Source organism: Tauraco erythrolophus, chromosome 7, assembly GCF_009769465.1.
Source record: "Tauraco erythrolophus isolate bTauEry1 chromosome 7, bTauEry1.pri, whole genome shotgun sequence".
Classification (NCBI taxonomy): domain Eukaryota; kingdom Metazoa; phylum Chordata; class Aves; order Musophagiformes; family Musophagidae; genus Tauraco; species Tauraco erythrolophus.
Genome location: NC_141471.1, coordinates 3,186,141 through 3,200,888, shown reverse-complemented (window position 1 = coordinate 3,200,888; position 14,748 = coordinate 3,186,141). Strand labels below are relative to the sequence as shown.

Sequence of the window (14,748 nt, the reverse complement as noted above, 5' to 3'; positions counted from 1 at the left end):
GTAAATGTCCTCTGACCAAGTGCCAAATGCCTGTTCCACAACTAGTGGTGGGACAAAACTGAATGTTGGGTTGTTTGTCCTGTCTCATTGCAGAATATCTCCCACACGTGTGGCTTACATGGGAATTTAGCTGTTGCACAGGAGATAATATACCTATTAATTGCCATGTTCTGCCAGCTCCCCTCTCCTTGGAAGCTAAAGTCAGGGCCTCTTGTATGTTCCCTGACTGGACTAGTGTCAATCCCTCATGAACCTACTACATAGGACCTCTGCTCTCTCAGTTGTAGTACCCTCATCCACCCAGTGCAGTTTTTCTTCTGAATTTTGGAAGAAATGTTAATGAAGCTTGAGGTTCTGGGATGTCTGTCTCAAAAATCAGCAGTGGGCTCGAACTACAGCTGCTCTGGGAGTCCACCGAGTGCCACTTAGGAGACCTCAGGCTCAGACAGGGTTAACAGGTACCATGAGCTGGCTTGGCTTCTGCTGCTGGGTGAGAATGGCCCTGGTACCAGTTCAGAATTGGGGGATTCTAATTTTTTTTTTCCCCGTTATGATTCTCGTTCCATTTATCCTGGAATGGTTCTTGTATACACAAGTCTGTTTTGTGCCAGTTTCGTACCGAGATGATGGAGGTTGGTGCTGGGCAGATCGTTTTAAGGGGTGGTCTGACGCTGTGGGTGGATTGGTCAGGATGTGCCATGTGCTTAGAGTAGCTTAATCCCACTTTTGCAAGAGTGGATGGCATTGAAACCGAGCTGAAGCCTGTTTTGAGTTCAGATTTCTGTCCTGGGATTCATCTGGCACATCCAGATGTGTAACTGGTTTGAAGAGGACTCCGGTGTAAACTTCAGCCAACAAAGCGACGTAGATACTACCACAGAAAATAGTTAACCTCTCAGTATCATGAACTCTTGTTTTCCTATAAATTTTTCCCAGTGGGTTGCTAATAAGTACACTCCTTGGGAGGGGAGGAAATTTTTTCTTTAAGAAACCTAATTTTCACTTGAGAGTCCCCTCGTAAATGGGTCCTTCTGCTGTTAATGATGGGTGAAAAGGCAACAGGTAGGATGGTGTTATCTTTTATGGTTGTGCTATTCTGATGGCTGCCTTACCTCCCTAGTGCTAGTGGATATAAAACCCTTGGAATTTGTTCAGTCACAGTCTGGAGATTGTTTTTGTTTAACCTTCTTGCAGGTGAAAAAGGAATTGGCAAAACAACTGGAAAGAAGCTGTGTTACAAAGGCACTACGTTCCATCGTGTAGTTAAAAACTTCATGATTCAGGGTGGGGACTTCAGCGAAGGTAAAATACACTCTTAAAACTGAAATGTTTTAAGTGGAACAGAAATGTTACAACTTACGTGGTTATAATATACTTTTAGAAAATACCATGGAAGCATCACAATGCCATAAAAATATTTTATTCGTAGCTTAGATCACCTGTTTCTTTGTTAATCTTTGAAATTCTAAAATGTTTCGACTGAAGTAATATTTATTTAGAAAATGTGTGAAGTTAAAGAAGAAGAAAAAAAAAAACCCTTGCTGGAGTTAACATCTCTCTTATTAAAACAGACTTCACATCCAAAATTAGTCTTACTGCTTTTCACTTTTGTGTCTGCAGCAGAGGCAACACTAACGATGCTCTATTGACAGAAGGACCTCACTGTTTGAATAAGTTTACTTTTTTAAATTATTTTTAGTAAATGAACTAGGAAGTGTTTAAGAAAGGTTTTTTTTCATAAACAAAAGGTTTAACTCGTGCTTTTTAATGCGTAGGTAATGGAAAAGGAGGTGAATCTATTTATGGTGGCTATTTTAAAGGTAAGAGGAAGTATGTCTCTGCAGATTCTTTGTCTGAGATAAGTCTTGATTCCCAAGCTACTTAATGAAAACAGGTCTACTTATAGATCACCTTTTGCATGAAACTAATGTTGCATGAGAATTATTTTTATATGCATGACTTTCAGATAATTTTTTTTTGGTAATATTTAACTTTAACTGACAATTAATTAAGGCTAACATTATTGGTTAAACGTGACTTTCAGCATGGAGGTTAGGCAACTTTATTCATGAATAAACTCCTATCTTCCTGCCTAAAACTGTCAACATATTCTTTTGTTTATAGAGAATGTGGTCTTTTGCAAAATGAAAAGGTAAGAGACAAAAGCTCAGTAACACAAATTCAAACTCTGTTCCCTTGTACCCTCCCTAGTAAATATATAGACAACTGGTACGTCCGTTTGTAGATGGATATCTGTGTTGCTTGGAGAAGTGAGGAGTTCTGTGTCTAACCTTTCTGAGGGTTAATGACTTATTCTGAGAAAGAATACTGGCGTAATTTCCAACTCTAAACAGTTATTTCTTCTTTTGTTCACGTCCCTTTCCTCCCTTTCCCTGTTCAAGGTTTGTATGCTTAGTGTTCCTTTCTAAAAGTGTTTGGCTTTGTTGATATGCTACACAAGTTATTTTACTTGCAAGGAATTTGTAAATAAATGGACATTTACCTCTTAAAATCTGTTGTTGGAAGGAAAATGGTGAGTTTATAAAGTATTCCTTTAAAGACATGCAATTCTTTCTTGCAAAAAACCAATAGTTATTGTGACATTAAGTGTTAATGAAGGCATTGTATGGACTTATGTATAACAGCCTCTGGTTCTGTCTGTTTTGCAAGCAGCTCTGGTGGTTAAGTGCGTGCCATTAAATTTGTCCTAAACACAGACATGGGTTGGTGTTGGAGGATTGCAGCCTCGAGGCAAAAGAAATCTTGAATAGATCCATTTGCTACGAAGTTACTAGGGGGTGTTTCTAAAGGCAGCGAGTGCTGAACACATAGCACTGTGTTTGGAGATGTAATCTTAAAAATAACAGCTTTGTGCACGCAAATTATTATTTTTAGCTTTGAAAACAAACTTCAGAAGATCTCGGTTTATTCTATATTATATTCTGTACAACCAGAAGGCCTCTTTAATTCACTGGAGTATAAAATGCGTGTTTAGTTTAGTCTGAATTGATGATATGCTTAGATTGCAGGAAGAAATATGTTCTTCAGTTTCTCATTCAAGTATCTGTTTGTTTTTTTTTTTTTTCCCTTGTATGTTTTGAGACTCCCAGTTTTGAGTTGATAGGGGGCTGTTTTCTAATGTGCCATGCCAGGGAAATGACTTTTTCCTCTAGATCTTTCTACCTGAGGTGTGCATGCTCTGTAAATATCTGTGTTAGTGTTAAGTCCTACTTTAGGATGTCAGTAAGTCTGCCCAGAAAATGCTGGATTTAAATCCAAGTCTCTGAGAATCTAATGTTTATTGAAGACACTAATGATGACTTTAATTTTTTTTTTTTCATTAGAAATGTTTGCACTATATCTGAAACTTTTCTTTAAGAATGCTTTCTGTCTCGTAACTGCTTCTACTGTAACATCTGAGAGGCTGGTTTAAACTTTGGTTTTGTTCATGTTTCTTCAGCAGCAGCAGAATTTCTCCTTATAGCATCCATAAGTTACTAAGACGATTAGACTTGCGTTCCTTGTCAGGGAAAATCTGACAAACATATTTTTTCTTCAAACAGATGAAAACTTTATTCTCAAACATGACAGAGCGTTCCTTTTGTCAATGGCAAACCGAGGGAAACATACCAATGGTTCCCAATTTTTCATGTGAGTAGTTGTACCACGACAGTTGAGCTTTTCTTCAACAGAGAAGCGCTGTTCATGAGAAAGATGGTATTGCTAAATTATCTGTGACAATGTTCTCTGCCTTCTTTTGAGTAGGGTTTAAACTGTAGTAGGAAACTTTAGTTATTGCAATTTACTCACGGCATTCATTGGATTAAAAGCTGGTACTACATGGATGTTCCTTGTTCGTTGCTTTTTACCCTAAAAAATATAGCTTCTGCAGCAAGTTCTTAGTGTCCAGAAAATAGATTCTTTGGCTTTGTGTGTGCACTGAGCAAATCTTCACAGCTTATCTGCAAATTACAGTGTCGAGCATTGTATGCGAAAGGGAGTGAGATCTAGAGGGGCTTTGTCTGGTTTTGCATGTGCTCTTTAAAATATGATGATTTATGATTTAGTTTGGGGGGGATTTTTTTTTTCAGAGGGGAGGATGAGTGGGGATTTTGTTGTTTTGGTGTGTGTTTTAAAATTATTTTTTTTTTATTTTGGAGTGTTGGTTCCTGACATGCTTTTCTTCTGTACTGCTGCATAGTTCTGTTCACTTGTGCATATGCCAACTACTTTGATACCAACACTATGTAAAAATTATGTGCTGATAATAAGATTTTTTTCTTCATTACCTTAAAAAAAAAAAAATCCATTCTAGTATGTAGTCATATTCTGTTAAATTGTAGAAAACACAAGACTCTACCGTAAATAAATCCTCAGGTCTGATGTGTCAGGGTCTTCTGGTTAAAGTAGTTGTATTCTAGGTTCAGTATTTTTAAATTTGTTAATTTTTATGTGGTTATTCCTCCTGTTAACTCCCTTTCAAAAATTGCCTTCTATTTAATGGTTTGTATTTGGAAAGATCTGAATTATAACTTTGGGCTTGTGCTGAGAAGAACTTTTGAAAACACCAGTGTTATTTCACAAAGTAAATTTTAGTGTAGCTACTTGCATAGAAAAACCTTTTTCTTTGCCATCTTTCTTGGGGGATAAGAATGAATGGCGCTTCACTGTCTTCAGTAAAGGAGTAAATTGTCCTCAAGACACTTTCTTTTTTTTCTTTGCCTGAAAAAGATTTTCAGTATGATACAGTGAAGTTCAGATAAGAGACATTTTTAGGTCTTTTCCTAAAGAATGTCCTAAAAATGGAAAATGAATAGGAAAATCATTTTTTGAAGATTATTTCTAAGAGGAAATCTTTCAGTTACTGCTCTTCTGACTTTCCCTAGAGATAAAATCATAAATGTAAAAAACCAAAACAACAAACAAACAAACAAAACCCCAACCTACAAAAAAACAAAACAAACACACCTCAACATGTTACAGTAAATCTGAATGGATATATATAAAATGGAAAACAATCTATGTATATAAAAAAAAAACCAACAACCTAGTGGTTTAACAAGCTCTCTGCAAGACATTGGTTTACTATTTATGACTTTCTGGCTTATCTTTTGGTTCTCTTGTCATGATTTTCCATTTTTAAGCTTATCTGAACAATATACGTGAAAACTTACATGACGCCACATCGTCAAGAAGCTGTCATTTGAGGGCTCTAAAGTTTCTTTTCTCTCCTGCATTTGTTTCAGAAATTGTCTTCTTTCCCTTATGCTCAGTAGACTCAGCTTATTTGTTCTGTGACATTTAACAGACAAACACCTTGCCTCTGCCACACACCAGAACAATCCAGGGTTGTTAGATGCTAAATCATAATTTACATGGGACAGTAAAATGAAGAGTATTTAAGATCACTTTCTTGAAATATAGAAGTATTTTGAAGAATGGAGATTTCTTCAAAAATCCTGTTTTTTCATAAAATCACTGTAAAGAGAAAGTGTTAGTTTGGTGGGAATTCAGGCAGTGTAAGATGCCTGAACATAATCGTCTCCACGTAAGCCAGATCCACCTCAGCTGCCTATAGGAATCTGAAGCCGTTTTTAGGATCCTCAGGTGTCCTATCTGGCCTTCAGCTGCTGGGAGAGAAGGGTGTGGATGTTCCGAAGGTCTCAAGTCTTACCTGCCTGCCCGCACAGATTTCTTGGATATCCTGTAGTGTCTGAAATGACACCAGCTTTCCCTGGAGTCAGGCAAGTGAATCAAGCCCAGGAGTGAACTCCCAGTATAATTGATGAGGTTTAGGTGGGCTGCTGTCGAAGTCTTCAAAGATGCTCTAATGCTCCAGACTTCTGTGACCTTCTTGTCTGGGGCTTTTTTCCTTTTTCCGCACGCAGGCATCTAATGCTGTTTGGGACACCATTGGGAACTCCAAGGCAGGGTGTGCAAACATGATGTAGCACCTGCAGGACACCCTGCGCTCCTGGAATAGCAGCTGGAAGCCAGGCAGGATACAGGAGGGCAGCTCGGGATGCCTGGATGTTGGCAAAAGAGTGTTCTCCCTACATCTAGCTCCCTTGCAGATGCCTTTACTGCATTCAAGGTAATGCCTTGAAGTTCAATCCCACCTTTAACCTCCAGTAGTGCAGCTGATCTTGGGAATGAGTATTTACGGTTATAGCATGCATGCAGGAGCCACTGAGGCTGCTCGTAAAGGCAGGGGGATGTATGTATACAGCCAGTTGTATACCTACAACTGTGCGTATGTGTGTAAAGTCAGGTTCTTGTTTGATAACTCAGTTTATGAGTAGACAGGGACGGATGGTGAATCGCATAGTTCCACAGTCTGTCTTTTTGTGTAGTTTTTTAATGGTGGAACTTGGTTTCTGCTTCATAGAATCACAGAATGGTTTGGGTTGGAAGGGACCTCAGAGATCATCTAGTTCCAAACCCCCTGCCATGGGCAGGGACACCCTCCACTACACCAGGTTGCTCAAAGCCTCATCCAACCTGGCCTTGAGCACTTCCAGGGATGGGGCATCCACAACTTCTCTGGGCAACCTGTTCCAGTGCCTCATCACCCTCTCAGTGAAATATTTCTTCCTTAGATCTAATCTAAATCTCCCCTCTTTCAGTTTAAAGCCATTGCCCCTTGTCCTATCACTACACACCCTTGTCAAAAGCCCCTCTCCAGCTTTCCTGTAGGCCCCCTTTAGGTACTGGAAAGCTGCAATAAGATCACCCCGGAGCCTTCTCTTCTCCAGGCTGAACAGCCCCAACTCTCCCAGTCTGTCTCCAGAGCAGAGGTGCACCAGCCCTCGGATCATCTTCGTGGCCTCCTCTGGACCCGCTCCAGCAGCTCCACGTCCTTCTTGTGTTGGGGATGTCCTTGTCCTTCATAACATGGAGAGTTTAAATTTCGAGATTCAAAGTAGGAAACAATTGCTGAAGACTTTAGGCAGTTTCAGACTTTGCTTTAAAATGCAATATGTTAAACCAGTTTTGCTGGGTGACGTTTGCCTGATTACTTCAGGGAATGTGCTGTGCATCCATACAGCTTTTCTCTAGTAAAGTATATCTGTTTCCTTTAGTGATATACTTTAAGCTGAAATTAAAATGTGTTTTCTTATACTCGAAAGAATACTCAGTTATTCCGTAGTTTATCATGAGGAAAAATGTTCTTCAAAGGTGTAACTTGAAAATTGTGTGAAAGACAGTCTTCAGTGGCAGTCTTGAGATTTTCTTTTTTAATGACCTCAACATGTTTGAGTTTATTGATTAGGTTTATAGAAAGGGAAATAGTTCATCTCCACCTGAACTTCTTGAGATGTTTGCAGTTTTTCATAGGTAACTTCAGGGATGAGAAGTCTCTGTTTCTCTATTGTACGTGTGTCTACTGTAGCAGATAGGGAGTGCAAATAAGTTATTTTCTTTTATGTAAGTATTTGTCCAAGTAGGGCTGTTTTGCTGCTCAGCAGAAGTGCTTTCCCTGCTTACCACAGAGAAGTGCCATTTGGAATAACCAGGCTTTACAGAGAGTAATTAGGCAGCAAATATTTCTTTTTGACAAACTGCACTAACAAACTGGTCACAGCAAGACTGTGCAATGCCCAAAAATTGTTAAAAGTTGAGCAGCAGTGGTCAGTTTTACTTGAAGCGGAAGCTCCAGGCTAATCTTAATGTAAACAAACGTCTGACTGATCCTAAAATATCATCAGCTTGCTTTGATTCCTCGGGGGTTTTCTCTGGCCTGAATGAATTTGAAGCATTTGGAAGCGGCAATAGAGAAGTGGGCATGGAAAAGACTGTAAGTATTGTTAGGAAGCTCCAGTGAGGCCAGTGGAAAAAGAATAATGTAAATTCAAGCACTGGTAGAAACTTGTGAGATGGAAAAATAGAATAAAGAGTCAGAAGTGTGCATATGATGTTCAGATTTGTGAAGTGCTGGAATTTCCATTTTCTGTGCCCAGAGGGCTCTGTTGTAGCATTTTATTGCAGACTTGTGTTGAAGACAGTTGTAAGGTACCAGTTTATAAATTAGCTCTTTGTATTTTCAGATAGCACCACTATTAATTTACTTCCATTTTGTAAATAACTTCTTTTAGAACCAAAAGTTATTCAGCAAGTGTTCTGAACGCTACCCGAGTGTGTTAATCCCCTAATTGTTATTTCCATGTGGATGCTCAGGTATGGAATCCCTCAAACGAGGTAGAGGTTGACAGGACCCACTCTAGAATTACCTTCCTGTTTCTGTACACTCCAATATCTGTTTTGGGCTGCTGCCAAAAATATTACTGTTATTGAGGGAGTGTGTTTAGGGCGTTGCACAGACATCACTGGTGGTGCAGGATGGTCCCTCATATAGAGTCAGAGAGGATAGTTGTCCTGTTCTGGGATGTTCCAGCTCGGTGTCTGGATTACTGGTGGAACGATGAGACTCCTGATCCTACAGACGCTTGCATGGGCTTAACTTTGCTTCCATTGTCATACAAAAAGCTGTCTACACTTACTAGAAAAATGGAAATGATTGTACAGGAATGAAGCATAAACAATAGGAGGAAGGAAAAAAGTAACCAACCTCTTTGCTGTTACTGGGAAGTTTTGTGTAACGGTTAATTTATTACCTTGTTATTTAGCCGAGTAGTTTCCCGAGGAATGCATCCTTATTACAATTTAAAGAGGAGTCCTCCGTTGTGCTCTTTAGCAGTTCAGATGCTTTGAGTTCTTGCTTCTGTGTTCAAAATCTACTTAAAACTCGAGGCTGTCTTGCTATTACTGCTAGATTTATGGATTAATTTTTTTCCATGTTGAGGGTATTGTTGGTTTAATGTGTCTCTCAAGCTTTGCTTTCTTGCTCAAAACTAAATAGCTGCTTTTGTTTTTAAAAATGTTTTTAATGCGTGGTGCCATGCCCGGTTACTAAATTCAAACAAACTAACGACTTTGATCTGCTAAATAAGGATACAGTAAATCGTGAGGACTTTTTTGTTTTGATTTTACAAATGATTTCTGAATGTTACCAGCTTATTAAAAATGGTTCATTTCTAAGTCTTTTTGGTGTCCCAAAACAGGTATTTTTCTAATCAACAATTACTTTTTTTTTCTGAGTGAAATGCCTTCGAGCTAAATTTTAAACAGTCGATAGTAATATAAAAACCTAAAAACTTTAAATGTAAAAGCACAGCCTGTGTGAAAACATTCACAGGATGTTTTTGTGTGATAAGTAACAAACAGATCACTTCAAGGCTCAGATATGCAGAGACATCATTAAGAACTAACAGATTTTTTTGGGGGGGAGGAAAAAAATACGAATAAGCTCAACTGATCCTACGGTTTTAAAACGTTGCTGCTGTTCAGAGTTGCACCAGAGCAAAAGTATGTTTTACTTGGTGCACGTGTTCTTGTCTTTTTAGCATCTGCAATGCATTTGGTTTTTCTCTACTTCTGAACACAAGTAATCTGATAGCAACACCCATATTTTAGAGAAAACCCCTGTTTTTCTTACTTTTAGAAAAGCTTCATAACACAAGGAAGATGTCAGCGACTTAGGAAGTGTGTGATGTTGTAGACTTACTGACTCAACACGTTTCATTTGTAAATCAAAACATTTAAGTTACAGCGTGCCATCCTTCGAAGGATGTACTTGGGACTGGTATTCAGTAGAGCATTTGGACACTTATGGAACTGCAAGCATGTGAATAAACCCATTTAAAGCAGTTATTCATCTGCTTAAAGTTGTGCATGTGTTCTGACACTGGATTGGGACTTAGAGGGGAGTGGGAGGATTCTCTTTTCTAACATTTATCTGTGTAATGGTGTATGCAAGCAGGTTATGTCTATAGGTTTCTTTTTATTTTTTTAAGGAGAACTTACTGTAGTTTTCAAAGTACCTTGTATTCCAAAGAAAATTTAGAGCCCTCTTTTAGGCATCCTTGTTCTGCATACAACTTGATTAATATTAATTTTAACCTTGTGTTTAATAAAACATAGACTCAGTTTTGTCTGAAAATGTATTACAATTTATTTCTGCCGTTTTTGTGTAAAATTTACAGAAACAGTGTTACATCGTGCGCTCCAAAGGTAATGTCTCATTCCTCTAAGGCTGTGTCCTTTCCTTTTCTTCTTTCTGTTTTTATCTTGTTTTTCTGATCATGTTGTTGTGTGCATTGAATCCTTTGTTAGGACTGAGGTTCTTGGGGGGGTGGGGTGAGCGATAACATGCTTTGATCAAAAAGATGCTTTTCTCTTCAGCAGTATCTTAAACCAATTTACTTTAAACTTGAGTGAAGACAGGGTATTTGTCCTTCTGTAAATAACTTGGATAATAGTATATATCGTAAGGCAGATTTTGAATCTTTTAGATTATAAAAGTTATTTTAATAAAATATGTTGGGGGAGGACCTTGTCATGACTCTGGGTTTCTGTAGTGCAAAGGCAGTAAGTAGGTTTTCTCCCGATTCAGTTTTGAAGCCAAAGCAAATGTTCAAGGACTGACAGGCAGAACACGTGCAGAAAACTTTGAAGTTGTCTTTCATAGTGCACATTTGCAGAATAAATTGTCACGTCACAAACCTGACATTGAGATAAGAAAGCTGTCAAAAGCACAATGAGGAGTTGAGTTTCTGCTTCCCATAGGAAGTTACCTAACTCCTTGTCAGGCATCTGAAAAGTTTTCTTTTTGGATATCGCTTTTCCTTGTGTTTTTACTTCGTGAACAAGTAAAATGAGAAAAATCTTACCCATTTTATCTATCAAATTGCCAGTGTAATAGAAGAAACCTCTGCATGGGTTTTAATGTACCACCTCTCCCTTTCCTTGCTTACTTGAGGACTAGTCTAAAGAAAACAATTAGTTAATTTGCTTGATTGGTCTAAAGTGCTGCAGCAGTGTGGCAGGAGCACTGTTCCTAACTAATTGTAATTAACTAAGTGTAATTCCTGACTTAGTGTAAGCACTAAGTCTTGTTTAGTATTGGTTGCATTGAAGTAACCCACTTCTATTTTTTTCACTACTTTAAATCAGCTTTATAATTAAGCCCACTTTAAATGTTTGCTTAACAGCAAGCTGTTAATGCAGTTAACTTTTGCTTAAAGAACCTCAAAAGCTGTAAGAATTTTCCTGTTTGTAGCAATGTGCTGTACTAGCAAGGGAAAAACCAACACCCCGTTTCTGAGAAATTAAATGTTGTCTTGATAGCATTTCTTTCCCTGTGTTAAACCCAAGAAGTTTTCTGTATTATTTAGTATTACAGAAGTGGGAATTCTAGTTGGCATTTGGAGCTTAAAACAAAAATATCAGAGTGTAAACACTCCTGATTGACAGTTCCATCTTTCGGCATACGTCCCAGCACTGCAGTGTTTCGTGACCTCGTAGTTCAAAACTCGAGTGAAGATACGTGCTGAAAAAGTAATATTTTGTCATAGCAGTGAAAAACTAACTTAATTGTATCACATCTGTGGTGTTGTAAATTTAGAAAAAGCATCTATGATTGATTATTTATTTTGAGAGAGGGGAGTTCATTGGAAGAAGGCTAGAAAGGCAAAACGGTGCCTGAGGAGGAGAGGAAGAATGTTCTCAAATATGAAAATAACTTCAAATGCAAATTATCTTGATTTCTATTTTTTTGTCCCCTAATACATAAGCACATTCTCATGTTGTTCACTGAATTTCTCTGCATGGCAAGGTTCCCTGCACAACATCAATGCAGGCTTACCTGTAGGAGTAATTTTCTTTCCTGTTTTGGAGAAGGATATAGAGAGATACCAGGTCATAGCGTTATCATCAAAAAGGATATATCCTTTTAGGATAGTGGACGAAATGTAATGCAGTTGCACTTCTCCTTCAGGCTGAAAACAGCTAAAGGTGGGAAGGTGAAAACTGAGGAGGAAACAGAAGTGAACTGCAGGGTAGCATATAATGTCTGCTTGCTTTGTGCTGCTGTTGCTTTTGGGAAGCCTGGGGGCTTATGAGCTCAAGTGCTATTGTCTTGGTGGTCAAAGACAGAAATATTGCTTTGAATTCTGAGTCGTGAGGCCAGTCAAGTAAATGGAGAGTAAAAAAAGTAGCAGGGGGTGGGGGGAGGAAGAAGCAAAGAATCTATCACACATAATTCTCTTCTTTTTTTTAAATAAACTGACTTTAAAATGACCTTGTAATAACATAACAATTCCAGAGACATTTAAATTCCATTAGTTACCCAATATTTATTGCCAAATTGTATCTTCTCTGCGATTAAAAACATTAGTGAGTTATATCTGAACGTGTATTTAAAGACACTTAATTGAAAATGGTATATTGCATGCATAAAATGATACTTGGTACAGCTTTCAAGTATGCACAGTTAGCTAAAGTTCAAACAAACTTCATGTCAAACTTTAAAAAAAGCCTGAATGTATAATCTGTAAAGTGTTCGGTTTTTTTAATTCCATGTGTGTAACTGAATTTTTTCACTATTTTTTGTCTTACCTTCACCTTTTTTTTTCTGTGCCATTCTCCTCTTACTTCATCTGAATCCCTGATTATTTCTTTTTACCATCTTACCATCTTGCTGTTTGTCAAACAGAACAACAAAACCTGCTCCTCATCTCGATGGGTAAGAATCCTTTATAGTTTCTCCAATGATGGCTAAAATTTGCAAGTTGTAAGTCTTCACATGTTGTATTGAAAGTAGACAACAATGAGGAAACAAATTCTTAATTCTGTGAAAGATGATACAATAGAACAAGATGGAAAACAAAGGTTTCACTTCTATAAAAATTTCAAGTTGCAACTTATTTCCTGAAGCTGGTCAAAAACTTGGAAGGTCTTAAATCCTAACATTCAGTTCTTTAAAACTGGTTGCTGCTCTCAGTCCATAAATCAGTGAGTTAAAGTGACAAGTTTAATACATTTGGGTAGTACTCTTTTCTGTGGCATGTTTTTATCCCTGAAATGTGTTAGTTCCTGGAAGTATAAGTTCTGGGGCAAATGGAAGAAGGACAGAGAAATGTGGTATGGTAGAACAAAGCTGAGAAGTCCTTAATTATAACTGTTCCTGCAATGCCAGTGGGAACTTGTGTGCTGAGTTTGTGTAGACCTATAACTGCTTCTTCTCTGGGGAAAACTGCACTTTGTCATTTGTGTTTCTGGATCTTTATCTCTCTATTGCATGACATTTCAAAAATAGAAGGGTGGATTAGAAACGATGATCTGTCTGCCCTGCCCATGTAGAAGAGAGTGGCATCAAGTATTTCTCTCAAATTGAACTGGAGCGGACCTCTGTTTCATATTGCATGAAATCTTAGCATTGTTGTAAACGTAAAATTAATAAAAACCTGAAGTTTGATTCATTTTAAGAGCCAGATAATGCCATTGAAGCTGCCTGTTTCTGTTTCAGAATGACTTTTTAAATCTGAAATTTGTTGGAAATAATTAGAGCGATATATAAATGTTTGTACTTCCCAAATATTTTATTTCTGCAGTGTTCATGTTGTCTTTGGACTGGTTATTTCTGGTTTTGAAGTGATCGAACAAATAGAAAATCTGAAAACTGATACTGCAAGTAGGCCCTATGCAGATGTCCGAGTTATTGACTGTGGGGTGCTCGTTACAAAGCCAGCAAAAGATGGTAAGTGGCCCTAACTGAATGTTGACTTTGTTTTCAGAGAGTATAAAAATCAAGCCAATGTCTGAAAATTGTTGTGCTAAATCTCTAGAATCTCAATTCTTACAAGCCTTTAAAAGGCAAACCTTGGTGTAGGTTTACACCAAGGAAGGGAAAAGGTTTTCTGACCTTGGAAAACGTACACCTGCTTCCTGTTCTCCTTAATTCACGTTTGAGGTTAATGTGGCATACTCAAAAAGTAATCAGAACTGATTTTTTTCTAAGTTTGAAAGATCCAAACACAAGCTTTTCTTGAAGTTGAATTTTGTGCAGTTTCCAGAGGTTTATTTTAGGATATTGTAGTGTTTAATATACGTGGTATGTGTAGTCAGTGTAATTTTCCTTTTCATGAGAATTCATGGGGAATAAATGATCTTAAATATATGTTTAGACAGTTGCTGTAAAGTAGTAGAGTGTTGCAAGTTTGAGTTTTCTGTTCCACTTCTGACTTTCCTTAAGGATAATGTGATTATTTATGCCCTTTAGAGAAAGTCCGGAGGGTGGATAATGTAAAAGCATGAGGCTACAGAAAGGAGAGAATGACAAAGTTTTAGAAATAAGAAGCATACAACTGAGACTGCAACTAACTTTCTTCAACTTTTTGTAACCTGTGCATTGCTTTCTAAAGAAGCAATTATTCTTTTTTTTTTTTACTGTAAATGGTCTTTACTTTTCTGTGTGTTCTATTCTAACCCAAAGGTGTGGATTCAGTGTTATAACTGAAAATACATTTTCAAAGGAGAAAAGAGGGAGAACCCTCCTTCTTAAAATTATACTCATTTCTCAGCCTTGCTTTACATTAGCTTGGCACAGGTTAATGTTCAATTCAGTTGTAGAGCTACTGTGTATCACTTAATGTTTTGGTGGAATTTGTACATGGAAGTTCTAACAATTCGCTTCATGAAGAAATTTTTTTACAGCTGTCTTTGCTGGAGAATGTTTGTATCATTCTATTGATAGTGGTTTAGGCTGGACACAATTATGCAACTCTTTATTATTGTACTTTAATTGTGGAAAAAAGTTCATAGTTTATGCACAGAGCTCCTCCAGAGCAGAGTGTGTGTGTATTTATTGGTATATGAAGTTGTCTGTTTTGTGCTGTGCATATACACAAT

At 37.7% G+C, this 14,748-nt stretch overlaps 1 protein-coding gene across 6 annotated transcripts in view; it reads left to right on the top strand.

Annotated features, from left to right (window-relative positions):
* NKTR (natural killer cell triggering receptor) overlaps nt 1-14,748 on the top strand; it is a 41,207-nt gene that overhangs the window by 13,140 nt on the left and 13,319 nt on the right. For all 6 annotated transcript variants that reach the window (XM_086614235.1, XM_086614234.1, XM_086614231.1 and 3 more), the window contains 5 exons: nt 1,195-1,302; nt 1,776-1,820; nt 3,564-3,651; nt 12,554-12,583; nt 13,452-13,597. In XM_086614235.1, coding sequence (XP_086470361.1) covers nt 1,195-1,302; nt 1,776-1,820; nt 3,564-3,651; nt 12,554-12,583; nt 13,452-13,597 — 417 coding nt within the window. The remainder of the gene's footprint in view (nt 1-1,194; nt 1,303-1,775; nt 1,821-3,563; nt 3,652-12,553; nt 12,584-13,451; nt 13,598-14,748) is intronic.